Raw genomic sequence first — 25669 nt, 5'->3', positions numbered from 1 at the left:
TGCAGTGAGCTGAGATTGCGCCACTACACTCCAGCCTGGCGACAGAGTGAGACTCCATCTCAAAAAAAAAAAAAAAAAAAAAGGTGTCCTTTTGCATTTGGCTTATTTCACTTAGTGTAATGTTTTAAAGGCTCATCCATGTTGAAGCATGGGTCAGTGCTTCATTCCTTTTTAAGGATGAATAATATTCCCTTTTATGGACAGACCCCTTTTTGTGGATTCATTTGTCAGTGGATGGACATTTGACTTGTCTGCCTGTCCACTGCTATATCCACTATTCCTGGTGCTCTTGGGAATGAATGAATGAATGAGTGAATGAATAAAATGAACAGAGCTGTCCAAGGTCACAGAGCTGGTAAGATGTGAAACCAGGAAACCAGGATTGGAAGTCAGGCCATTAGTCCCCTACAGCCAATGTTTTTTTTTTTTTTTTTTTTTTTTTTTTAGAGGGAGTTTTGCTGTTGCCCTGGCTGGAGTGCAGTGGCGTGATGTCGGCTCACTGCAACCTCTGCCTCCTGGGTTCAAGTAAGTCTCTTCCCTCAGCCTCCCGAGTAGCTGGGATTACAGGTGCCTGACACCACGTCTGGCTAATTTTTGTGTTTTCAGTAGAGATGGGGTTTTCATGTTGGCCAGGCTGGTCTGGAACTCCTGACCTCAAGTGATCTGCTCATCTTGGCCTCCCAAAGTGCTGGGATTACAGGTGTGAGCCACCCTGCACGGCCAGGCCAATGTTCTAAGCATCAGGCTTTACCTGTGAATCTTCTCTTTTTACAGATGAAGATGACTGTATTACTCAGATTCCTGGTGGGAAAGCAATGGTATACTCAAGTGGGGTAACTAATGATGGGACCATTTACAAAGGTGTGGGCAGAGTTAAGAAAAAACAATAAGGTGGTGGTGGGGGCGCGGTGGCTCACGCCTGTAATCCCAGCACTTTGGGAGGCCGAGGTGGACAGATCACAAGGTCAGGAGATCAAGACCATCCTGGCTAACATGGAGAAACCCCATCTCTACTGAAAATATAAAAACAAAATTAGCCGGGCATGGTGGTGGACGCCTGTAGTCCCAGCTACTTGGGAGGCTGAGGCGGGAGAACGGCATGAACCGGGAGACGGAGCTTGCAGTGAGCCGACATCACGCCACTGCACTCCAGCCTGGGCGACAGAGCGACACTGCGTCTCAAAAAAAGAAAAGAAAGGAAAAGTAAAGAAAAAGCAATAAGGGATAGTGAACTGCCTGGGGCTGGCAAGAGTGGGGAACCCTTACCACTCCCAGGACTAAAGGAGGGAGTGGTGCCCAGAGGCCCCGCCTATATGCAACTGAGAAGAGTAGGGCCTGGAGTCACGTCCATCCTCACTGCTCTCCAGTCTCCTGAACTGGAAGCCAGAGGTCGGGGGTCGGGGGGGGCGTTGGGGGAGGGGGGATAGGGGAGGGGGGGCCCTAATACAGTTAGTGTGGGTGGGAATGTACAAATTAGCTCAGACTGGAAAAGTAAAAATCTACCTGGCCACTTAGCAGACTGGAGTAACAGAAATGGATCAAGTCGGCTGCAAAGATAACAGGAAACAATGTTTCTTTGTAGCTGTAAAGTTATAATATTACCCCACCCCCATCTTTGAGTGACTGCTGAAACATTGTCCTTTAAAATCACAGACCATCAGAAAGTTTGCTGTTTGAAATTACGTGACTAAGACTGAAATATTCCAATTTTGCCTGGAGGATCTAAGTCATCTTGACACAGAGAAGCAGCCTCAATTTACAACTTAGGAGCAGAGATTCAGATAAAGAGTTTCTGGACACATTTGACATTTATCTTAGCTTTGTTGCTTCCAAGAAAACAGGGCCCTGGGTCCACTTTGCAATCCAGATTTGAGGTTGACTGCTTTGTACAAGCCTGCTTTGCTTTGAGTCTATCAAAACATGACTTCATTTAGATTTTATCTAAACTCCACTTTCCTCGGAATCCTGTAATAAATCGCTGTCTTCCGCTGTTTGGTGATGTCCTGAGGCTCATCTGGTGGGTGGTGTCCCTCACGGAATAGATCAATAAACCTAGCTTTGTTGGGCTGCCACTTGGTCCCTGGTGATCTTGGGCTGATTGATCTAGGTCATGGGTCGAACTTCCGGGACACAGAGCAGGGTGGAGAGTAACTCAGAGGGTCAAGCAAGAAAGATTCTGCAGATAAATAAAACCCCTCCACCCCTAGCATCCCCACTCCTGCAAATCTGATTTTCCCCACCAACTGCAGACCAGAATATGATAAGGGCTGGTAACTGCAGACCAGAATATGATAAGGGCTGGTAGAAGAAGAAGGGGAGACCTTTATTTACCCAGAGCTCCTATACATCAGGGGCTGAATAAAGGGTTGTAGAAATGAATGAATCAATCTCTGAGTGGGGCTTGAGGCAATAGAAAGTTCTCAGCCCTTTTCTGAGGTACAATGGAAGCTCTGGGTCTTGTGACATTTGCAAGGCTGCCCCCTTTTCCCAACAGAAATGAGTCCAAAACAACGAAAGGAAAGGGGGAAAAGGGGGAATTCTAAAAATGCCCATCCTCTGAATACCATCTTTGTGTAGGCATCTGGGGGAGGCCAGCTGGGGCGAGGTCATCTGCCAACCAGGCCCTTAGGACTTGGCCCTTCTTGTTTATCGCAGTCACGTCTGGGGCAACTGCCAGGGCCCGCCGCCACTCCACAGTCATTGGAAGAGCTCAAAGTTAAAGGCTCCCGCTAAAAATCAGTATGTTTCATTTTGCAGTTACTGGGAGGGGTCTTGCTGTGGCCCCATCTGGGAGAGTTGAGCCCTGGTCCAGCCCCGCGCAGGGAGGGAGCCTGTCACCGTGCCAACCTGCTGCAGCTGCAGTGATGTTTTCCTGTACGAGACAAACAAAGCCACCCGGATCCAAAGCATGAATTATGGCACCATTAAGTTCTTCCACGTGATCGTCTTTTCCTACGTTAGGTAAGTGGGATGCAGGGAGGACCCCAGATCTCTGCAGTGGTTGACAGCACAGAAAGCCCCAGGGGGCAGCTTCAGGTGCACATTCTGAATCTCACATGGTTTTCAAATTTGGACGTGCTTTCACAGCAAACTGGGTGGGAGGGAGGAAGCAGCATCAGGCAAGAGGAAACGGTGCCAGGCTGCAGCAGAGAGAAGCCGTGGAAGGCGAGCAGGATTCATTTCTGATCTACTCCAGGCCCGCCAGGGAGAGCAAGGCAGGGTGTGCCTGGGGAAGGTGGGAAAGCACAGGGCAACATCCTGGATTCCCAGGGAGGAGGCAAGGATCTCAGGGCACTCCTGGCGATCAGGCTGGCATTTGAGTCACCATGCTTGGGAAGAATAGGACCAGGTTTATAAACGTATTTTAACTTCAGGTCACCAACATCGGGAAGGCCCTGCCTTTTGTTTTTTTCTTTTTCTTTTCTTTTCTTTTTTTTTTTTTTTTTGAGATGAAGTCTCGCTCTTGTACCCCAGGCTGGAATGTGACAGTGTGATCTTGGCTCACTGCAACCTCAGCCTCCTGGGTTCAGGAGATTTGCCTGCCTCGGCCTGCCCACACACTATCCTCCCCCACCACCAAGTAGCTGGGATTACAGGTGCCTGCCACCAAGCCCAGCTAATTTTTGTATTTTTAGTAGAAACGGGGTTTCACCATGTTGGCCAGGCTGGTCTAGAATTCCTGACCTCATGTGATCCACCTGCCTCAGCCTTCCAAAGTGCTGGGATTACAGGCGTGAGCCACCGCGCCCGGCCGGTTTTTGTTTTTTCTAAAAGAAACAGTACACCACGCAATTCACCATTTAAGGGTACAATTTAATGGTTTTCAGATTATTCACAGAGTTGTGCAAGCATCCCCACAATCAATTTGAGAATATTTTCATCAACTCAAAAAAAAAAAAAAACCCCACACTCCTTTGCCATCATTTCCAACACCATTCCCCCTCCTTCCCACCCATGAATCTGCTTTCTGCCTCTATGGATTTGCCTATTCTGGACATTTCATGTAAATGGACTCACACAATATGTGGTCCTTTGTGGCTGGCTTTTTTTTCACTTAGCGTGTTTTCGGTGCTCATCCATGTTGTAGCTGTTGTAACATGTTGATACTTCATTACTTTTTTTTTTTTTTTTTAGATTTGGGGTCTCACTATGTTGCCCAGGTTGGTCTCAAACTCCAGGACTCATGCAATCCTCGCACCTCAGCCTCCCGAAGTATTAGGATTACAGGCGTGAGCCACCATACCTGGCTGATACTTCATTCCTTTTTATGGCTGAGTAATATTCCGTTGCATGGATGGAACAATTTTATGTATCCATTCATCCACTGATGGACATTTCGGTTGTTTCTCTTTTTTGGCTATCACGAATAATGCTTCCATAAACATTGTGCACAAGGTTTTATGTGGATATATATTCTCATTTCTCTTGAATATGTACCTAAGAGTGGAATTGCTGGGTCATATGTTAACTATGTTTCACCCTTGGAGGAACTGTGGAGCTGAATTTCACAGCAGCTGCACCGTTTTACATTCCCACTAGCAGAGTATGAGGGATCCAGTTTCTCCACATCCTCACCAACTCTTGTTATTGTCTGTCTTTTTAATTATAGCCATGCTAGTGGGTGTGCAGTGGTAGTTCATTGTGGTTCTGATTTGCATTTCCCTAAGAGTGACTGCCTCTTATTCTCTGTGATGATGGTGATGATGATGATGATGATGATGATGATGACAACCTATATCTGTAGAGGGTGGCAGTGTAGTTTACTAAGAGTCAAGGCAACTTATTTTATAATACTGGCTGTGTCTTCTTGGCCAAGTTACTAACTTCTCTGAGCCTCTGTTTCTGCAACTGTTCATAGGGTTGTGACAATTAAACAAAAAAAAGGCATGAGAAGCCCTTATCATGATGATTGACATAGAATAAGAGCTCCATAACTGGAATCCATTTTTTAAAATAATCTTTTTGAATGTATTTTATATATATATTCGTATACAAAATACAGATATGTATTTTTATATACATCCTCTCCTTTGACCCTCAAAGTAACCATGTCCAAGTTTGGAATTTGAGATCTGGAAATGTGGATTCTAAAATCCTTCACCTCTTTGAGCCTTGGTTTCCTCATGTGTAAAATGGGGAGAATTGTTAGGAATATTAAATGAACTAATAAATGCAAAGTTGTTCAAGAAATATATGGCACATAGCAAGCCCTTATTAAGTGTTAGTTTTTATTTTTAATAATGCTATCATTAGGATTATCATTATTTGATTCCTATTTTTACTACCCAACAAATATTGAATGATAAACATATACACTGGGCTGGGCATGGTGGCTCATGCCTGTAATCCCAGCACTTTGTGAGGCCAAGGCAGGCAAATCACCTGAGGTCAGGAGTTTGAGACCAGCCTGGCCAACATGGTGGAACTCCATCTTTACTAAAAATACAAAAGCTAGTTGGGCGTGGTAGTGTGTGTCTATAATTCCAGCTACTCGGTAGGCTGAGGCACAAGAATTGCTTGAATCCGGGAGGTGGAGGTTGCAGTGAGCTGAGATCATGCCACTTCATTCCAGCCTGAATGACAGAGCAAGACTCCATCTCAAAAACAAAAACAAAAACAAAACAAAACATGCTGAAATCGAAAACAAGACATATTACTTAGACCAGCTATCATAGGACCAATGGAAAAGAGCATAATTAGTAAATGCCCCCTTCTGCATTAATACAGAGATTACATGTCATAATTCCATGTAGCAGGTGATGGGACTTCCTGACATTCCTGGCCCAGCATACAATTTCTTTCTTTCTTACTTTTTCTCTAAAAAGTGAGAGAGGGTCTTACTATGTCAACTAGGCTGGAGTGCAGTGGCGTGATCACAGCTCACTGCAGCCTCAACTTCTCAGGCTCATGTGATCCTCCTGCCTCATCCTCCCAAGTAGCTGGGACCATAGGCACATACCATGACGCCTGGCTAATTTTTTATTGTTTTTGTAGAGACAGGGCTTTCCTTATGTTGCCCAGGCTGGTCTCAAACTCCTGGGCTCAGGCAATCCTCCTACCTTGGCCTCCCAAAGTGCTGGGATTATAGGTGTGAACCAGTGTTCCTGGCCTACAATTTCTTTTATTTTCTTTTTCTTTTTCTTTTTTGAGATGGGGTCTTACTCTGTCACCTAGGCTGGAGTGCAGTGGCATGATCTTGGCTCACTGCAAGCTCTGCTTCCCAGGTTCAAGCAGTCTTCCCACCTCAACCTCCTGAGTAGCTGGAACCACCACGCCCAGCTAATTTTTTTGTATTTTTGGTAGAGATGGGGTTTCACCATGTTGTCCAGGCTGGTCTTGAACTCCCAAGCTCAAGCGATCCATCCATCTTGGCCTCCCAAAGTGCTGGGATTACAGTGTGAGCCACCGTGCTCAGCCTACAATTTTTTAAAAGCAGATTATTGTATATATAAAAACATTACTATGAGAACACCTTATAATGATGAATATTTTTCTTTCACGTGATAAAATCATAACTTGCATGTATTTAACTCCCTCAAATTCAGTTATACATGTTCCATGGGGACATGGAGAGAGAGAATAATATAACTAGTACAATTATTCAGCAACTGGGTTCCCTGGAGTAAGTGTGAGATGGGATACTTGCATCTGGGGTTCCCTCCATCATTCTCTGTTCTCATGTGCTTCTCACAGAGTGAGTATCTTGCTGCTCTGCCTTTGAATCTAGGTACTTAATTTTCAGCCACATGACCCCTAAAATAAGCCAATTCCTTCACCTTCACCTGGAGCAAAACTGTAAAAACAGCAACTTTTTCCGGAGCTAGAAATTGGCTCCAGTGGACCCACTGGGAAGAAGGAGTTGTTTGCTGTGCTACGTGGACAATTTAAGGGTTTAAAAGGCAATTTTGATAAGCCATGGTTTTGTTTGTTTGTTTGTTTTGAGACGGAGTCTCGCTCTGTCGCCCAGGCTGGAGTGCGGTGGTGTGATCTCGGCTCATTGCAAGCTCCACCTCCCGGGTTCAGGTCATTCTCCTGTCTCAGCCTCCCGGGTAGCTGGGACTACAGGCGCCCGCCACCATGCCCAGCTAATTTTTTGTATTTTTAGTAGAGACGGGGTTTCACTATGTTAGCCAGGATGGTCACGATCTCCTGACCTCGTGATCCGCCCACCTTGGCCTCCCAAAATGCTGGGATTACAGGCGTGCAGCACCGTGCCTGGTGATGAGCCATGATTTTTATCTGAAGTGCCGTCTTGAGAAGATAACCTCCATGTAAAATGTTTCTCCACAGTTTATATTTTAAAATATAAAATTGAAGAAAAAGCTATTGCCAGTTTGCTTTTTTCCTCTTTGTTAATGGACTATCTATTATCATCTCACCAAATGGAGTCTCACAGTACACAGCTTGAGAAATGCTGCCTTAAGTTGCAGTGTGAAGCCTTAAGTTTATGTAACCATGACTTAGCCATCTGTGTAGCGGGTATACCAATGGGGCGTAGGAATTGGTGGAAGTAGTTTGCACCAAGTAGGACTGGTGTGGACCATAGGTGGCAATCCAGACAGGCTAGAGCAATGTTCAGGATACAGTAGCAAGTGACAGGTTTTGGCCAGCTGTCCCTACTGGGGCTGGAAGGATGAAGAGCCAGAATAAGGAGACAGGGCCTCAGTTACTGAAACTGGGATAGAAATTGGGGACTGGTTATGGGGGAAATTAAACAAGAAGCTGTCCAGCTTCTTCTATTCTCACAACCAAGTTCAGATCTGGAGTCAGAGGCAGGGATGCAGCTACAAGAGGAGTTAGTGTTGCAGGTTTATGTAGATAGGATGCTAAGCAGTTCTATGTTAGCCAGGATTGTTTGGGCAGTAAGTGACAGAAACCCAACTTACGTTAACCACAAAGCCTCAAAGGGAAATTTATTGAATCATGTAACTGGGCAGTTGAAGAGATGGTGCTATCCTTGGACATGGATGAAGATAAGGGTTCACACTATGTCATCAGGGAGGATCTCTCTCCCTACGTCTTGGTTCTATTTGCTTCTATTTGGCTTCCTTCTTCTTTTTTTTTTTTGAGACGGAGTTTCCCTCTTGTTGCCTAGGCTGGAGTGCAATGGCGCGATCTTGGCTCGCCACAACCTCTGCCTCCCGGGTTCAAACGATTCTCCTGCCTCAGCCTCCTGAGTAGCTGGCATGCCCCACCACGCCCAGCTAATTTTTTGTATTTTTAGTAGAGACGGGGTTTAACCATGTTGGTCAGGCTGGTCTCAAACTCCCGACCTCAGGTGATCCGCCTGCCTCACTCTCCCAAAGTGCTGGGATTACAGGCATGAGCCACTGCACCCGGCCTTTGGCTTCCTTCTTGAACAGCTCTCTCTGTAGCAAGAAATCCTTACATTCTCTTCTTAGCAACCTCAGAGGAGCAAACAAGTCTTTCCTGATGCTCTGTTAGGAAAGTCCAGGGAAAGACTCTGATTGGTTGGATGTGAATTACATATCCATCCCTGAACCAATCACCGCCTGGGCCAAGGTGTCATCCCACTGGCCAGTCTGGGTCACGTGCTGGCTCCTGTGGCAGGAAATAGGAGGAAGATGACTGAGCCGGCCGGGTGCAGTGGCTCACGGCTGTAATCCTAGTACTTTGAGAGGCCGAGGTGGGTGGATCACCTGAGGTCTGGAGTTCGAGAAGATGACGGAGCAGTGTGAGCCCTACTGAACCACATCCAGTGGATTTTCCTTAGGAAGGAAGATCCTGTTACCAGACAAAATGGGAAAAGGAAGTGGAGAGGGTAGGCAGACAAAATACAGTGATCTGTTACAAGGTCTTCCCAAAAGCCAGAAATTCCAGGGATTTCTGAAGTCTACTTCTCTAGTCCTGGCTTGTCTGGGCTGTGGAGACTCTATCTAGGTAATTGTTGCGCTCCTATTCTTACCTTGGTTCCTTCCTCAGTCCCACCAGAAGCCCTGCTCATTTGGGATGTGCGACTTGGCCCACGGAGGCTGCCAGCTCACCTTGGTACTTAACTACTATTTGGTTTCTGTGACCACCAAGCTATTGCTTAAACCAAGCTGCTTACGATGGCACCACCTAGGAGAATTCTTTAGATTTTATTCCGAGTGAGTTGAGAAACCATGGGAAGATTGAAAGCAAAGGAATAAAAGATGGTTGCATTGTGTTGGGAAGATTTCCCTCTTCCCTGGAGACCAGTCCTCACAGAAGCTTTTCCAATGGCCACAGACTAGGGAAGGTTGAGAGAGGGACAGGAGAACAAACTCCACTCACAGCTGCTGCTTCTCCTCTGCCCAGTTAGCCTCCACTACGGCCAACAGTGAGCCTGTGTTGTCATTTGTGGTCCCAGGCTGGCTGTCGCCATGGAGATGGTGTTGCTGTACTAGTTCGTGGCTATTAAAATGGAGCTCCTGGCTGGACACCTGTTTCCCAGTGGGTAGCCGCACACCTGTGGGTCTGGGCCTCCTCCAGCTGAATAGAAGTGAGCCCAGCACTGAGGTAGGGGAGACACCAGACACCAGGAGAAGTAAATCCAACTCAAGCGTGGCCCCTCTGCTCCCGATTTTTTTTTTTTTTTTTTTTTTTGAGACAGAATTTTGCTCTTGCTGCCCAGGCTGAAGTGAAATGGCACGATCTTGGCTCACTGCAACCTCCGCCTCCTGGGTTCAAGCAATTCTCTTGCTTCAGCCTCCCGAGTAGCTGGGATTACAGGCATGCACCACCACGCCCTACTAATTTTGTATTTTTAGTAGAGATGGGGTTTCTCCATGTTAGTCAGGCTGGTCTCAAACTTCTGACCTCAGGTGATCCGCCGGCCTCGGCCTCCCAAAGTGCTGGGATTACAGGCGTGAGCCACCGCGCCCAGCCTTTTTTTTTTTTTTTTTTAGATGGAGTCTTGCTCTGTCACCTAGGCTGGAGTGCAGTGACATGATCTTGGCTCACTGCAACACCCGCCTCCTGGATTCATGTGATTCTGCCTCAGCCTCCCGAGTAGATGGCACTACAGGTGTGTGCCACCACACCAGGCTAATTTTTGTAATTTTAGTAGAGATAGGGCTTCGCCATGTTAGCCAGGCTGGTCTTGAACTCCTGGCCTCAAGTGATCCGCCTGCCTCGGCCTCCCAAAGTATGAGCTACCGCACCCGGCCTGCCCCTGGCCATCTTCAGGGAAATAGAAACATGAGGCCTGCCACATTCTCATCCCACCCTTGACACCTAGGTGATGTGAGAGCTTGAGGGGGAGGTCAGAAGGTCAGAGATGACTCAGTTCTGGAGGTGACCCCGTAGGAGAAGAATCCAGCCACGTGATACACGGATCCAAGAGAACAGTAAATGCAAAGATCTGGAAGCACAAAAGAGGAACAGCAAGGACAGCATGTTCCAGAACCTGGTAAGAGAGGAGGGTGGAGCCAGAGCAGGGGGCAGGACGGGAAGAGTTGGAATTTGATTTTCAGTGCCATGGGAAGCCACTGAAAAGTATTACGCAGAGAAGTGAAACCATCTGACTCATGTTTCTAGAAGCTCTCATGGACCACTGTGCAGAGCATAGAGTGCGGTGGGACCAGAATGATGGTGAGGGACCAGTGAGAAGGTTGCTGAAGTCACCAGATGTGAGGAGATGGAGACTTGGGCTGGAATGGGATGGTGGAGCCAGAGAGATGTGGACAAAGCCGGGATGTGTTTTGGAGGCAGAACTGATGGATTTGCTAGGAGGTGAAGGATGGCTCTGGATTCCTGAGTGATTGATGACGCCTTTTACCAACCTGAGGAGAGACCAAGGAGTGGGCACGGTGGCTCACTCCAGTAATCCCGCATTTTGAGAGGCCAAGGCGGACAGATCACCTGAGGTCAGGAGTTCGAGACCAGCCTGGCCAATATCGCAAAACCCCATCTCTACTAAAAATACAAAAATTAGCTGGGCGTGGTGGCAGGTGTCTGTAATTCCAGCTACTCGGGAGGCTGAGGCACAAAAATTGCTTGAATCCAGGAGGCGGAGGTTGCAGTGAGCCGAGATTGCACCACTGCACTCCAGCCTGGGTGATACAGCGAGACTCAGTCTCAAAAAAAAAAATGTATATACATATATATATACACACACACACACATATGTATACATATATATAATAAAAATAATAATAAATAAATAAAGGATCTCAGGCAAGCAATTAAACACCTGCCTACTACCATCTATCTTCATCTCTTTGTTCATGTCTAACACCAAAACACCCAAATAGTTGGAAGCACATTATCTCAAAAGATAAGCATGGTTTTTTCAAATGAATGGCTATAGCCTTATGAAAAGCTGCCTTGGTATCTGGTTTTCTTGTTTTGAGGGGCAAGGATGGAGGCTTCTCTCCTGCACCCACAGGCCACTGGGGATACCACCCCAGCCCATCCTCTCACCCTGCACTGGAGCCTCTCAGCCCTCCTGCGTGGGTAGCACAGTGTTGAGAAGAGGAAGGAGCAATTTGTCTGGCTTCTTCACAGGCCCGCAACTGGCATGTACAGTGGCCGAGAAGGTGAGGCCAAGGTGGGGCTGGGGAAGCTAGCAGGGGTGAGATCGTGGAGCACCTTCAGCTGCATCTGGGGGGCACTGAGAAAACATGGAGAGCTGTCCCCCCAAACCCCAGCATCTTAGTAGAAAATATTCAAACATACAGAAAACGTGAAAGGTTTTACGCTATTTTCATTTTAAAGACATTATTTTGCTTGAAATATAACAGCTACTGAGTGCTGCTGAGGTCTTAGCATGTGCTGGGTTCCAGGTTCCATTCTTAGCATGTGACATGTATTGGCCTATTTGATCCTCCTACATAATCCTATAATATTGGTTGTTGGAGTGGTTGATCATGACCTGAACGGCCACAACATGTTTGGGGAACTCTCTGTGTTATGAGTTCCACTCCCTAATACATGTCACAACTGAATGTCCCAGGTTCCCTTGCAGCTAGGACACAGCATGAGACCCAAGCTTTCCAAACGTATGCCCCAGGCAACACTTCCATACACAAGGAATCACATGGGATGCTGGATATGAGCAGAATTCAAATTCAGGAATAGAGGGAAGTATTGCCCTTTGAACCATACAATAGGGGATCCCTTTCCCTGGACCTCATGCCTTAGAGGGCCCCACTCTGTTCCTCTGCAGACTGCTAGCTCCCCTATGGAATGAGGGTTGTCTGAGGCTGTATGAGTTTCTATTTGTTACACAGCGGTGGAAACTGACACAGTCCCACAGGCCTAAATCAAGGCATCAGCAGGCTGAGTTCTTATCTGGAGACTCTGGGGAAAATTCACTTCCAAGCTCATTGGTTTGTTCGTTCATTTGTTTGTTTGTTTTGAGACAGAGTCTCGCTGTGTTGCCCAGGCTGGACTGCAGTGGCGTGATCTTGGCTCACAGCAACCTCTGTCTCCTGGGTTCAGGCAATTCTGTCTCAGCCTCCCAAGTAGCTGGGATTATAGGCACCCGTCATCATGCCTGGCTAATACTTGGGAGCCTGAGGCTGCAGAATCGCTTGAACCTGGGAGGCAGGCATTGCAGTGAGCTGAGATCACACGATTGCACTCCAGCCTGGGCAACAAGAGCAAAACTTGGTCTCAATAAATAAATAAATAAATAAATAAATAAATAAATATAAAAATCTCTCACCAGGCGTGGTGGCTCATACCTGTAATTCCAGCACTTTGGGAGGCCAAGGCGGGTGGATCACTTGAGGTCCAGAGTTTGAGACCAGCCTGACCAACATGGTGAAACCCCATCTCTACTAAAAAAAAAAATACAAAAATTAGCCAGGCGTAGTGGTAGGCACCTGTAATCCCAGCTACTTGGAGGCTGAGGCAGGAAAATCGCTTGACCCCGGGAGGCAGCAGTTGCAGTGAGCTGAGATTGCGCCACTGCACCCCACCCTGGGTGATGAGAGCAAAACTTCGTCTCAAAACAATAAAAAATAAATAAAAATATGGAGACAATTTTAAAAATTAAATTTAAAAAGTGGGGGGCTGGGTGCGATGGCTCGTGCCTGTAACCCCAGCACTTTGGGAGGCTGAGGTGGGCGGATCACTTGAGGTCAGGAGTTCAAGACCAGCCTGGCCAACATGGTGAAACCCTGTGTCTACTAAAAATACAAAAATTAGCCAGGCGTAGTGGCGGGTGCATGTAATCCCAGCTACTCAGGCACCTGAGGCAGGAGAATCACTTGAACCTGGGAGGCGAAGGTTGCAGTGAGCTGAGACATACCACTGTACTCCAGCCTGGGCAGCAGAGCAAGACTCTAAAAAAAAAATCTCTTTATTCAGCCAGCTGCAGGGGTTCACCCCTATAATCCCAGCACTTTGGGAGGCTGAGATGAGAGGATTGCTTGAGCCCAGGAGTTTGAGACCAATTGAGAACAGCTGAGCAACAAAGTGAGATCCCATCTCTAAAAAAAAAAAAAAAAACTAGCTGGGCATGGTGACGCCTGTAGTTCCAGCTACTGGGGAGGCTGAGGTGGGAGGATCGCTTGATCCTGGGAGATTGAGGCTGCAGTGAGTCGTCTTTATGCCTCTAGACTCCAGCCTAGGTGACAGAGTGAGATCTTATCTAAAAAAAAAAAAACTTTTTTTCTATATTTTTTCTCAACTTTATTGAGGTATAACTTACATATCATAAAATCACCCATTTTAAATACACATTTCAATGACTTTTAGTAAATTTACCAAGTTGTTCAACCATCACCATGATCCAGTTTTAGAACATTTCATCAGCCTAGTAAGAGCCCTCATACCCATTAACAGTCACTCCCCACTCCCACTCTCTCCTCATGGTTGCTCAACCCAGGCAACCATGAATCTACTCTATGCCTCTGTAGATTTGTCTTTTCTGGACAATCTTTCTTCTTAAATTCAGCAGAATAAATTCTGTTGTTTAAAACTGGAAACCCTGCCGAATAGAATACTAATATCTTCTTTTTTGGGAGACGGAGTCTCACTCAATCACCCAGGCTGGAGTGGAGTGGCACGATCTCGGCTCACTGCAACCTCTGCTTCCTGGGTTCAAACGATTCTCCTACCTCAGCTTCCTAAGTAGCTGGGATTACAGGCGTGCGCCACCACGCCCAGCTAATTTTTGTAGTTTTAGTAGAGAGGGGGTCCTACCACGTTGGCCAAACTGGTCTCGAACTCCTGACTTCAAATGATCCACCCACCTTGGCCTCCCAAAGTGCTGGGGTTACAGGCATGAGCCACCATGCCCGGCCCTAATATCCTCTTATTACAGAAGAAGAAACAATGACTCAGAAAGGTTAAGTAACTTGTCCAAGGTCGTGTAGCCAGTAAGTGGTAGAGCTGAGATTGAACCTAAGCATCTCACACTGTAGTCCATGCTTTCATTAAAGTATGCAGTGTAGGCTGGGAGTGGTGGCTCACACCTGTAATCCCAGCACTTTGGGAGGCTGAGGCGGGTGGATCACGAGGTCAGGAGTTCAAGGCTAGCCTGGCCAACATGGTGAAACCCCGTCTCTACTAAAAACTACAAAAATTAGCTGAGTGTAGTGGCAGATGCCTGTAATCCCAGCTACTCGGGAGGCTGAGGCAGGAGAATCACTTGAACCCAGGCAGCAGAGGTTGCGGTGAGCCAAGATCTTGCTGCTGCACTCCATCCTGGGTGACAGAGTAAGACTCTGTTTCAAAAAAAAAAAAAAAAAGTATGCAGTGTGCAGTATAGAGAGTGGAGGGGACAGGGTAAGACTGGAGGAAAGGAGACCATTTAGGAGACTATTGGGTCGTCCAGATAGGAAAGCTGATGGTGACCTGGACTGAGGAGGTAATAGAGGCAGAGGAGAGAGGTAGATGACTTTGAGCAATATTAGAAGGTAAAACAGTAGGATTTGGCAACTGAATGGGTGAGGGGGAAAGAGGGAGAGAATGAGTCAAGGAGTGTGCCATGTTTCTGGCTTGGACAACTGATAGGTGCTGGAATAACTTGCTGGGATAGGAAATGCAGGAGAAAGGGCCAATTTGGGGTGGAAGATGAGGTCAGAACTGAAGGCATTGAGTTTGAGGTGTTCATGGAACATATACATGTAGATGTTGAATAGGTGGTTGGATATATGAATCTGGAGCTGAGATGTAGGTTTCTTTTTTTTTTTTGAGACAGAGTCTCCGGTCTCCCCCACAGCTGGCTCTGCATGAATTACTCTTCCTCTATTGCAATGAGCTGAGGGATATGAGGGCAGTTGTGCGATCTTAGCTCACTGCAGCCTCTGCCTCCTGGGCTCAAGTGATTCTCCTATCTCAGCCTCCTGAGTAGCTGGGATTACAGGTGCCCGCCACCATACCTGGTTAATTTTGTATTTTTAGTAGAGATGGGGTTTCACCATGTTGGGCAGGCTGGTCTCGAACTCCTGGCCTCAGGTGATCTGCCCACCTCAGCCTCCCAAAGTGCTGGGATTTCAGGCGTGAACCACTGCGCCCAGCCTGAGATGTAGGTTTCTATATCACCAGCATATAGATGGGAACTAGAACCATGGAAGAAGCTGCAACTCACCAGCAAGAGAAGAAGTAGATGAGAAAGCAAGAGGGCCTAGAACCGACCCCGGAGAAGTGCTAACCTTTAAGGGGTGGGAGTGCTGAAGTCCCCAAAGGATTCTAAGAAGGAGTAGCCACAGAGATCCAATGAAAGTCAGGCAAAGATGGATTCCTGCAAGCTAAGGGAAGGAGGTGAGGGAGGTGGGGCATGGTCATAGTGTCAACTGGTGCTGAGAGTTCCAGGAAGATCAGCTATGTGGTGTGTCTATTGGATTTAGTGACAATGACATTGTTGTTTACTTGGCAAGAGAGGCTTTAGAGAAGGGATGGGGGTGGGAGCCAGACTGGAGTGGGCAGAGGAGTGAATGGAGATGCAGAAATGGATATGATGACTCACTCTTTCAGGGGACTTAGCTATGAAGAAGAGAGGCGTGGAGTGGTGGTAGGAGAATGTAGGATTGAAGCGGGGGTATTTTGGAGACAGAGTTTCACTCTTGTTGCACAGGTTGGAGTGTAATGGGGTGACTCGGCTCACCGCAACCTCCGCCTCCGGGGTTCAAGCGATTCTCCTGCCTCAGCTTTCCGAGTAGCTGGGAATACAGGCATGCGCCACTATGCCTGGCTAATTTTGTATTTTTAGTAGAGAAATGATGTTAAGTGCAGATGGAAAGGGGACAGGAGAGAAACGGAAGTTGATGTGGTAAATGAAAATTATCTTCATCATCTTCCTCACCATCACCAGCAGTAACCACAAGGAAAGCTTGTTCTGCTCTGGGACTGCCCTGTCACTTTTCTTCCTGAGAAAATAAGCCAAAATCTTTCCCTCTGTAACTTTCACCTTTGCTTAGAGTTTTGCCTTGTGTCCCTCTTCAAATGGCTGCACACTGCTACTATGTCTCTCCTCTTCTTCAAACTCACAGCCCCCATCCTACAGGCCATGTGCTCCCAGCCTGGTGATCAGACCCTCAACTCTCTCAACCAAGTTCACACCTCTTGTTTGTCAAGCCCCTCTTGAGAGGCAGTGTACACACTCTTGCTTTGGTGATGGAAGCATGAAATGGTTCAAGCATTTATGATTTAGGAAAATGAACTCAGATAGAAAAGTGTTCTGAGTAAGTGTAAGTTCTGAAAAGTGCCAGTGTAAGTCTGTGCACACCCTTTGACCCAGAAGTCCTACAGATTTAATGCCTTAGGTGTGAGAAGAAGCTTGTGCAGGGATTTCTGGCAACATGAATGTGGGGTGGACAGACAGTGAGCACAGTTGTTAGGAGCATAGCCTGAGTGCATTCTTCCTGAGATCAGGAGCAGGACGAGGATGCCCGCTTTCACCGCTGCTGCTCAACATTGTACTGGAAGTTCTAGCCAGAGCAATTAGACAAGAAAAGCAATAAAAGGCATCCAGATGGCAAAGAATGAAGTAAAACTATCTTTAGTCACAGATGGCACAATCCCATATATGGAGAATCCCGAAGAATTCACAAGAAAACTATTAGATAGAGCTAATTAACCAATTCAGGTAAAGTCGCAAGGAACAAGATCAACACACAAAAATTAATTGTGTGTGTGCATTTTTTTTTTTTACACCAGCAAGGAACATTTGAAAAGGAAATTGGAAAAAGAATTCCATTTACCATAGCATTTAAGAAAGCTGAGGCTGTGGAGCCAGATGGCTGCGTTCAGAGCTGGCGCTGCTGTTTACCATGTGACCTTGGACAAGCTTCTCGCTTCATTCATGCCACAGTTTGTTCAGCTATTAGGTGGAGGTAATACTAGCACCTTCCTTATAGAGTTGGTTTTTGTTTTCATTTTATTGGTGGGGGAGAGTAAGAATTGCAAAAGTTAATATATGTCAGCAAAATAGACTTAGAAGAGTGGTTGGCCCATGGTAAGGACATATTAGGGTTACCAAAAATTGTTTATAATTGGGAAAATTGAACAAAAGTTCCAGTTAAATATCTATCCCAGAGACTGACTGGCAAATTATCACAATGTTCCTCTTAGCTTGAGCCATATGGAACTGCCTGTATTCTATAGCTATGGCCTACAAAATGGGCAGTTCTTTCTTTCTTTTCTTTTTTTTTTTGGAGACAGAGTCTCACTCTGTTGCCCAGGCCGAAGTGCAGTGCAGTGGCATGATCTTGGCTCACTGCAACCTCTGCCTTCCAGGTTCAAGTGGTTCTCCTGTCTCAGCCTCCCAAGTAGCTGGGATTACAAGCATGCACCACTACAAATGGATAATTTTTGCATTTTTAGTAGAGACAGGGTTTCCGCCATGTTGGCCAGCCTGGTCTTGAACTCCTGGCCTCAAGTGATCTGCCCGCCTTGGCCTCCCAAAGTGCTGGGATTACAGGCGTGAGGCACCATGACCTGCCAAAATGGGCAGTTTCATATATTCAATCACTAGGATACTCTTTAGCCACAAAAATGATTGTATATCATAGATCTATCTTTATCACAGATATATCTTTACTGTCATAGAAAGAATTAATAACATATTATTGAGTAAAAAGAGCAAGTTACAAAACAGCCTGCAGCCTGTAGTGTGGCCATGTTCGTAACATCAGTATATCTATTTGTGTGTCTTGGTGTGGACATAAAGAGATATCTAGAAGACACTCAAAAGTTTCAGCAATTATTGTCTGAGTGATTTGTGCTGGGATCTTCTTTTTTTTTTTTTTTTGAGACGAGTCTCGCTGTGTCACTCAGGCTGTAGTTTGCAATGGCATGATCTTGGCTCACTGCAATCCCCGCCTCATGGGTTCGAATGATTCTCCCACCTCAGCCTCCCGAGTAGCTGGGATTATAGGCGCCCACCACTGTGCCTGGCTAATTTTTGTATTTTTAGTAAAGACGGGGTTTCGCCATGTTAGGCAGGCTGGTCTCAAACTCCTGACCTCAAGTGATCCACCTGCCTTGGCCTCCCAAAGTGCTAGGATTACAGGCGTGAGTCACTGCGCCCAGCTGGGATCTTAATTTATATTTTTTCTTTTTAGCCCTTGATTTTTACCCTGTTAGACTGACTTTAGGACTCTAACCCCCAAAAGTGGAAAAGAATACATTAGTGTTGTTGAAAGCCACTAAGTTAGTGGTCATTTGTTACAGAAACTAATATAATCGGGATTTAACTTGCCTTGGGGGTGGGGCTCTCCCCCATTTTCTTCTCAGAGCATCTCTTGGGTCCTCAACCCTTGCTGAGCCCCCACCATGGCCTAGTGGACCAGGGATGAACTTGATTAGATTCTCCTCTTTGGATTTAAAAAAGAGAAGCAGAGGCTGCATGCTCAGCTCCTCCGTGCTGCACTGCAGGCACAGTGCCCAGCGCCACTGCTCTTTAGGGGTCCATGAAGATGTCTGTTGGCCCTGGGTTAGTCATGAGCTAAGGGATATGAGGGCAGTTCACTTTGGAGGCTCAGCCCTTTGGTGTTACCTTTGCTCTGGAACCTTAGGAGCTGTAAGGGGGAGAAGAACTTTGCTGAAAGGCACATCCTCCCTGCAGAGCTTGAAGAACAATCTAACCGTGCTGGCATGGAGCCCATCCCACCTGCGATGCCAGTGTAAGTCTGTGAAAGCCACTCGTATTCAGAGCATGTGGATTGGGACTCTGAAGAACAACTTTATGGTGGACACCTTCATCTCCATTTGGTGAGTCCAGCGCAAGCAGCCTGAGGGTTCCATGGGCTTAACCTCACCCTCCATCCTTATTTCCCTGCCACTGCAGGGCTCCTCCTCATCCAGACTTGCCTGTGAGTGCCCCTTGATGGATGTATTTGTCTGTTCTCATGCTGCTAATAAAGACATATCTGAGACTAGGTAATTTATAAAGAAAAGAGGTTTAACGGAATCACAGTTCCACATGGCTGGGAAGGCCTCACAATCATGGTGGAAAGCGAAAGGCACATCTTACGTGGTGGCAGGCAACAAGTGACTAAGAGCCAAGCAAAAGGGGAAACCTCTTATAAAACCATCAGATCTCATAAGACTTAGTCACTGTCTCCCACCAGGTCCCTCCTACAACATGTGGGAATTATGGGAGCTACAATTCAAGATGAGATTTGGGTGGGGACACACCCAAACCATATCAATGGCCCTAACTTCTCTCCCATTAGCTCTCTTCTACCTCCCAGACTCTTTCCAGCTTTCCTCTTTTTCTTCTTTTTAAGAGACTGGAGTCTTACTGTGTTGCCCAGGCTGGTCTTGAACTCCTGGGCTCAAGGGATCCTCCCACCTCCACCTAATGAGTAGCTGTGACTATAGGCATGCACCACCACACCCCCAAAATTTACCCATCCTCCCTGGCCCAGTAAAATCCTCAGCTTCTTCACACCCCTGTTAGCTCCAGGCACCAGCAGCTTTGCCTTCTGTAGAATGCATAAAATTATAGCCTCTTAGAGCAAAAAGGTCATTGGGATTAGGGAGGCTGAGAGTTCTCTCTTCATTCAGGATTAAACCTAACACCTGGAAGGGTGACATGGCTTGCCTTAGTCACCAAGCAAGGTCGGGAGAGTATTTCTGGGATGGTCATTAGTACTTTCTTTCCAAAGGGAGGACACCACAAACTCACTTTCGTGATCACAGTATTCCCCTCCTACAGGTAAAGTATGCAAACTGGATTTCATTCCCTCTTTTTTTTCTTTGACACAGCACTGAAACTTTTTTTTTTTTTGAGACGGAGTCTGGCTCTGTTGCCCAGGCTGGAGTGCAATGGCGCAATCTCAGCTCACTGCAATCTCTACCTCCCAGGTTCAAACGATTTTCCTGCCTCAGCCTCCCAAGTAGTTGGGATGGTTTAGGAGTCACGCAACTGGAGGCTACAAGATTCTGACCCTCCCTAAACTGCTCCTAAGATCAGTGCTTGAGATATTTTGCAGACCCTGCACTTGATGGATCAGCTCAGTAAACTGACTCATCTGATCTTGTGGCCCCTTCTCAGGAACTGACTCAGCACAAGAAGACAGCTTCGACTCCCTGTGATTTCATCTCTGACCAATCAGCACTCCTGGCACACTGGCTTCCCCCAACCCACCAAGTTATCCTTAAAAACTCCGTTCCCTGATTGCTGGGGGAGACTGATTTGAGTAATAATAAAACTCCGGTCTCCCCCACAGCTGGTTCTGCATGAATTACTCTTCCTCTATTGCAGTTCTCCTGTCTTGATGAATCGGCTCTGTCTAGGCAGCAGGCAAGGTGAACCCTTTGAGCAGTTACAATTCTATTTAATACCTCTGTCTCTGCCGGGCACGGTGACTCACACCTGTAATCCCAACACTTTGGGAGGCCGAGGTGGGTGGATCACCTGAAGTCAGGAGTTCGAGACCAGCCTGGCCAACATGGTGAAACCCTGTCTCTACTAAAAATACAAAATTAGCTGGGTGTGGCGGCTCATGCCTGTAATACCAGCTACTAGGGGGGCTGAGGCAGGAGAATTGCTTGAACCCAGGAGATGGAGGTTGCAGTGAGCAGAGATAGTGCCACTGCACTCCAGCCTGGGTGACAGAGGGAGACTCTGTCTCAAAAAAAATAAAAAGCTTCGTCTCATATATGCTGATTAGGCCTCAAATCTGGATCTCTTACCTCTTAGCCCAACATCTTTCTTGACAATCTTTCTTTTTAAATAAATGCTATAGAAATACTAAAATGTATTGTGAATAACGTAACACCCACATACCAGCATCCAATTTAACAAATAAAGCATTACTAATCCAGTTTTGCTCCCTGCAAACTCATCCTTCATCTCATTCTCTGACCTTTCCCTTTATAAACACCCTGCAGCCGGGCACAGTGGCTGCACCTGCAGTCCCACCTATTCGGGAGGCTGAGACTGGAGGATCTCTTGAGCCCAGGAGTTTGTGGCTGTAGTGTGCTATGATTGCACCTGTGAAATAGCCACTGCGTTCCAGCCTCAGCAACACAGCAAGACTGCATCTCTAAACGAAATCCTGAATTTGACATTTGTCATTCCCTTGTTTGTTTTTATATTTCTAAGCACATATATGTCTACATACGTAAAAAATATAATTTTTACTTTTTTATTGGGGTGAAATTCATATAACACAAAATAAACCACTGTAAACATGAACAGTTCAGTGGCATTTCAGAGAGGTGTGCAACCACCACATCTAGTTCCAGATCATTTTCATCACCCCAAAAGGACACCCCATGCCTATTAGTAGTCACTCGCCATTTCTCCCTCCCTCTGTCGCCTGCAACTACCAATCTACTCTCTGTCTGTATGGATTTACCTATTCTTGGTATTTCATATAAATGGAGTCAAACAATATGTGTGGCCTTTTGTGACTAGCCTCTTTGAGGTAGCAGACATAATGTTTTCAAGGTTCATCGATGTAATAGCATGTATGAGTACTCTGTTCCTTTTTTATGGCTGAGTAATATCTCATTGAATGGATAGACCACATTTTGCCTATCCATTCATCCATAGATGTACATTTGGGTTATTTGAATAGTGCTGCTATGCACATTCATGAATAGGTAGTTGTGAGTACATGGTGTTGCTTTGGATTTCTCTAAACTTTATATCACACTGCAGCTTGCTTTGTTTGTTCAATGTTAGGTTATTTCCATGTTGATATGCACAGCTCTAGTTAATTCATTTTCACTGCTCCAAAGCATCCCATTTTTAAAATTATTTTATTTTATTTTTTTTGAGACAGGGTCTTGCTCTGTCACCCAGGCTGGAGTGCAGGGGTGCAATCACAGCTTACCATAGCCTTGACCTCCTGGGCCCAAGCAATCCTCCCACCTTGGCCTCCATGTCTACAGGCTTGTGCCACCACACCCAGCTCATTTTTGTATTTTTAGTCAAGACAGGGTTTTGTCCTGTTGTCCAGGCTGGTCTCGAACTCCTGGGCTCAAGCAATTCTCCCTCTTCAGCCTCCCAAAGTGCTGGGATTACAGGCACGAGCCACCGCGCCTGGCCCAAAGCATCCCATTGTATGAATCCAACAATTTATCCATTTATTGTGTGAGAACATTTAGGTTATGTCTTGCTTTCCCTCTTACAAGCAATGCTGCAGAAGCATTCTTGCCCATAACTCCGGCACATGTACAAGAGTTTCTCTAGGGCACATATGTAAGAGTTTTATTGCTGGGTCATGAGGAATGCTCTTCTTCAAACATACTTGCTATTGACAAATATAAGCTGTCTTTTCAGGAGCCTCCCAGTGGTCCTCAGCCCTGGCTATGCATTAGAATCAGCTGGGAACTTTTTTTTTTTTTTTTTCCAAGACAGAGTCTTGCTCTGTGGCCCAGGTTGGAGTGCAGTGGTGCAATCTCGGCTCGCTGCAACCTTTGCCTCCCAGGTTCAAGCAATTCTCCTGCCTCAGCCTCCCAAGTAGCTGGGATTATAGGCGCACACCACCACACCTGGCTAATTTTTGTATTTTTAGTAGAGATGGGGTTTCACCATGTTGGCCAGGCTGGTCTCGAACTTCTGGTCTTGAGTGATCCACCCACCTCGGCCTCCCAAGGTGCTGGGATTACAGGCGTGAGCCACCGTGCCCAGTATCACCTGGGAACTTTTTTTTTTTTTTTTTTTGAAACGTAGTCTAGCTCTGTCATCAGGCTGGAGTACAGTGGCACGATATCGGCTTACTGCAACCTCCACCTCCTGACTTCAAGTGATTCTCCTGCCTCAGCCTCCTGAGTAGCTGGCATGTGTCACCACGCCCAGGTAATTTTCATATTTTTAGTAGAGACGGGGTTTCGCCATGTTGGCCAGGATGGTCTTGATCTCCTGACCTTGTGATCCGCCCACCTTGGCCTCCCAAAGTGCTGGGAATACAGGCGTGAGCCACTGCGCCCAGCCATGAACTTTAAACAAATATATAGGTATCTGGATAACTCCCCAGACTCACGAAATCATAGTCTCCAGGGATGGATCTGGGGAGCTGCAATTTTGAAAGCTCTCTGGGTGGTTACATAGCCAAGATGGAGAACAGTTGGGGCTGAGTCTTGGCCCACTCTGTCTCAGCTTCCCAAGGTCAGCTCATAGAGGGCAGCCATCATCTTAGACTTGCTAATATCATTCAGCAGCTGGGCAGAGAGAAGGGACTAAATAAATAAATTGAATGAGTAAACAAAGCATTTAAAACAAACCCTTTAGGCTGGACATGATGGCACACACATGTAATTAATCACAGTAACTATCTCCTACTGTTGTGAGGATTAAAGGGGATGTTGCATGTAGAGCACTTGGCACGTATCAAGTGCCCAATAAAGAGTAGCTCCTGCAGCCTGGTGTGGTGGCTCACACCTGTAACCACAACATTTTGGGAGGCTGAGGTGGAGAATCGCTTGAGGCCAAGAGTTGGAGACCAGCCTGGGCAACATCAAGAGACCCCCTGTTTCTAGAAAAAATAGTAGAAATTAGCCAGGCGTGGTGGTACACACCTGTAGTTCCAGCTACTCAGGAGGCTGAGGTGGGAGGATCAACTTGAGCTGAGGAGTTGGAGGCTGCAGTGAGCTATGATTGTGCCACTACACTGCAGCCTGGGCAACAGAGCGAGACTCCGTCTCAAAAAAAAAAAAAAAAAAAAAAGAAGGCCAGGCACGGTGGCTCACACCTGTAATGCCAGCACTTTGGGAGGCCAAGGCGGGCGGATCACGAGGTCAGGAGATCGAGACCATCCTGGCCAACATGGTGAAACCCCATCTCTACTAAAAAAAATACAAAAAATTAGCCAGGCGTGGTGGCGGGCACCTGTAGTCCCAGCTACTTGAGAGGCTGAGGCAGGAGAATGGCGTGAACCCAGGAGGTGGAGCTTGCACTGCACTCCGGCCTGCGTGACAGAGTGAGACTCCATCTCAAAAAAAAAAAAAAAAAAAGAGTAGCTGCCATTTTCAATGTTATTGATAAAGCAGGTGGGTATTTCTGAAAATGCACCAGACACAGCCTTTGACTGGAAGGTGCAAGCTGGTGAACCCACTGGAGTGGGACTTTATGACTTGAGAAGCTGTCCTATCTATGAGGGTCCATGTTAGGCAATGTTAAAGAATGGGATTGGGGGCCAGGCATGGTGGCTCACACCTGTAATCCCAACACTTTGGAAGGCCAAGGCAGGCAGATCACAAGGTCAGAAGTTCGAGACCAGCCTGCCCAACATGGTGAAATCCTGTCTCTACTAAAAATACAAAAATTAGCCGGGCGTGGTGGCATGCGCCTGTAATCCCAGCTACTCAGAATGCTGAGGCAGGAGAATCGCTTCAACCTAGGGGGTGGAGGTTGCGGTGAGTCAAGATCACACCACTGCACTCCAGCCTGGGTGACAGAGCGAGATTCCATTAAAAAAAAAAATGAGATTGGGGGCAGCAGCTTTCCTATAGCAAGTGCTCAGTATGTGCCAGATACTGGGCAAAGGAGTTTGCAGACATATATCATTTGATCCTCACAATTCATGAGGCAGGTATGACTATGCTTCCCATTGTGCAGAGAGGGAAAACGAGTCACACGGAAGCAAATCATGCAGCAGAGCTAGGATTGGAACGGAAGTGGCCTGCAGAGCCTGCCTCCCAACCCGCTGTGCTATGCCTCCCATTGATGCTTTCCTGTGCCTGCCATTTAGCTTTGCTCTGGTGAGTGGCAAGCTGTACCAGTGGAAAGAGCGTGTCATCAGTTCTGTGCACAGCAAGGTGAAAAGGATAGCAGAAGTGAAAGAGGAGATCGTGGAGAAAGAAATGAAGAAGTTGGTGCACAGTGTCTTTAACACGGCAGATTACACCTTCCCTTTGCAGGCGAACACCTGGTAGTGTTAACAGACCCCAACACTTACCCAAAGGTAGCCATTGGGTCAGGTTTCTGCACTATAGTCCCTTCTGTGGTTGCCAGAAATACGTTACAGGAAAAGGGTCCCGATCCAGACCCCAAGAGAGGGTTCTTGGATCTAGTGCAAGAAAGAATTCAGGGCAAGTCCACAGTGCAAAGTGAAAGCAAGTTTATTAATAAAGTAGTGGAATAAAAGAATGGCTACTCCATAGACAGAGCAGCCCCGAGGGCTGCTGGTTAGACATTTTTATGATTATTTCTTGAAGATATGCTAAATGAGGGGTAGATTATTCATGCCTCCCCCTTTTAGACCATATAGGGTAACTTCCTGACATTACCATGGCATTTGTAAACTGTCATGGTGCTGCTGGGAGTGTAGCAGTG

General features: G+C 46.7%; 1 protein-coding gene across 1 annotated transcript in view; it reads left to right on the top strand.

Moving 5' to 3' along the window:
• Positions 1-25269, top strand: part of LOC129010771 (P2X purinoceptor 7-like) — a 31315-nt gene extending 6046 nt beyond the window's left edge. Inside the window, exons 3-5 of the mRNA XM_054445267.1 lie at positions 775-861; positions 2802-2961; positions 25086-25269. Of these exons, the coding sequence (XP_054301242.1) occupies positions 775-861; positions 2802-2961; positions 25086-25269 (431 nt within the window). The remainder of the gene's footprint in view (positions 1-774; positions 862-2801; positions 2962-25085) is intronic.
• Positions 25270-25669: the final 400 nt, after the last annotated feature.

This window comes from Pongo pygmaeus, chromosome 10 (genome assembly GCF_028885625.2).
Source record: "Pongo pygmaeus isolate AG05252 chromosome 10, NHGRI_mPonPyg2-v2.0_pri, whole genome shotgun sequence".
In the NCBI taxonomy this organism is placed as follows: Eukaryota; Metazoa; Chordata; class Mammalia; order Primates; family Hominidae; genus Pongo; species Pongo pygmaeus.
Note: the sequence above shows the minus strand (reverse complement) of the source record. Positions and strands in the feature narration are given on the sequence as shown.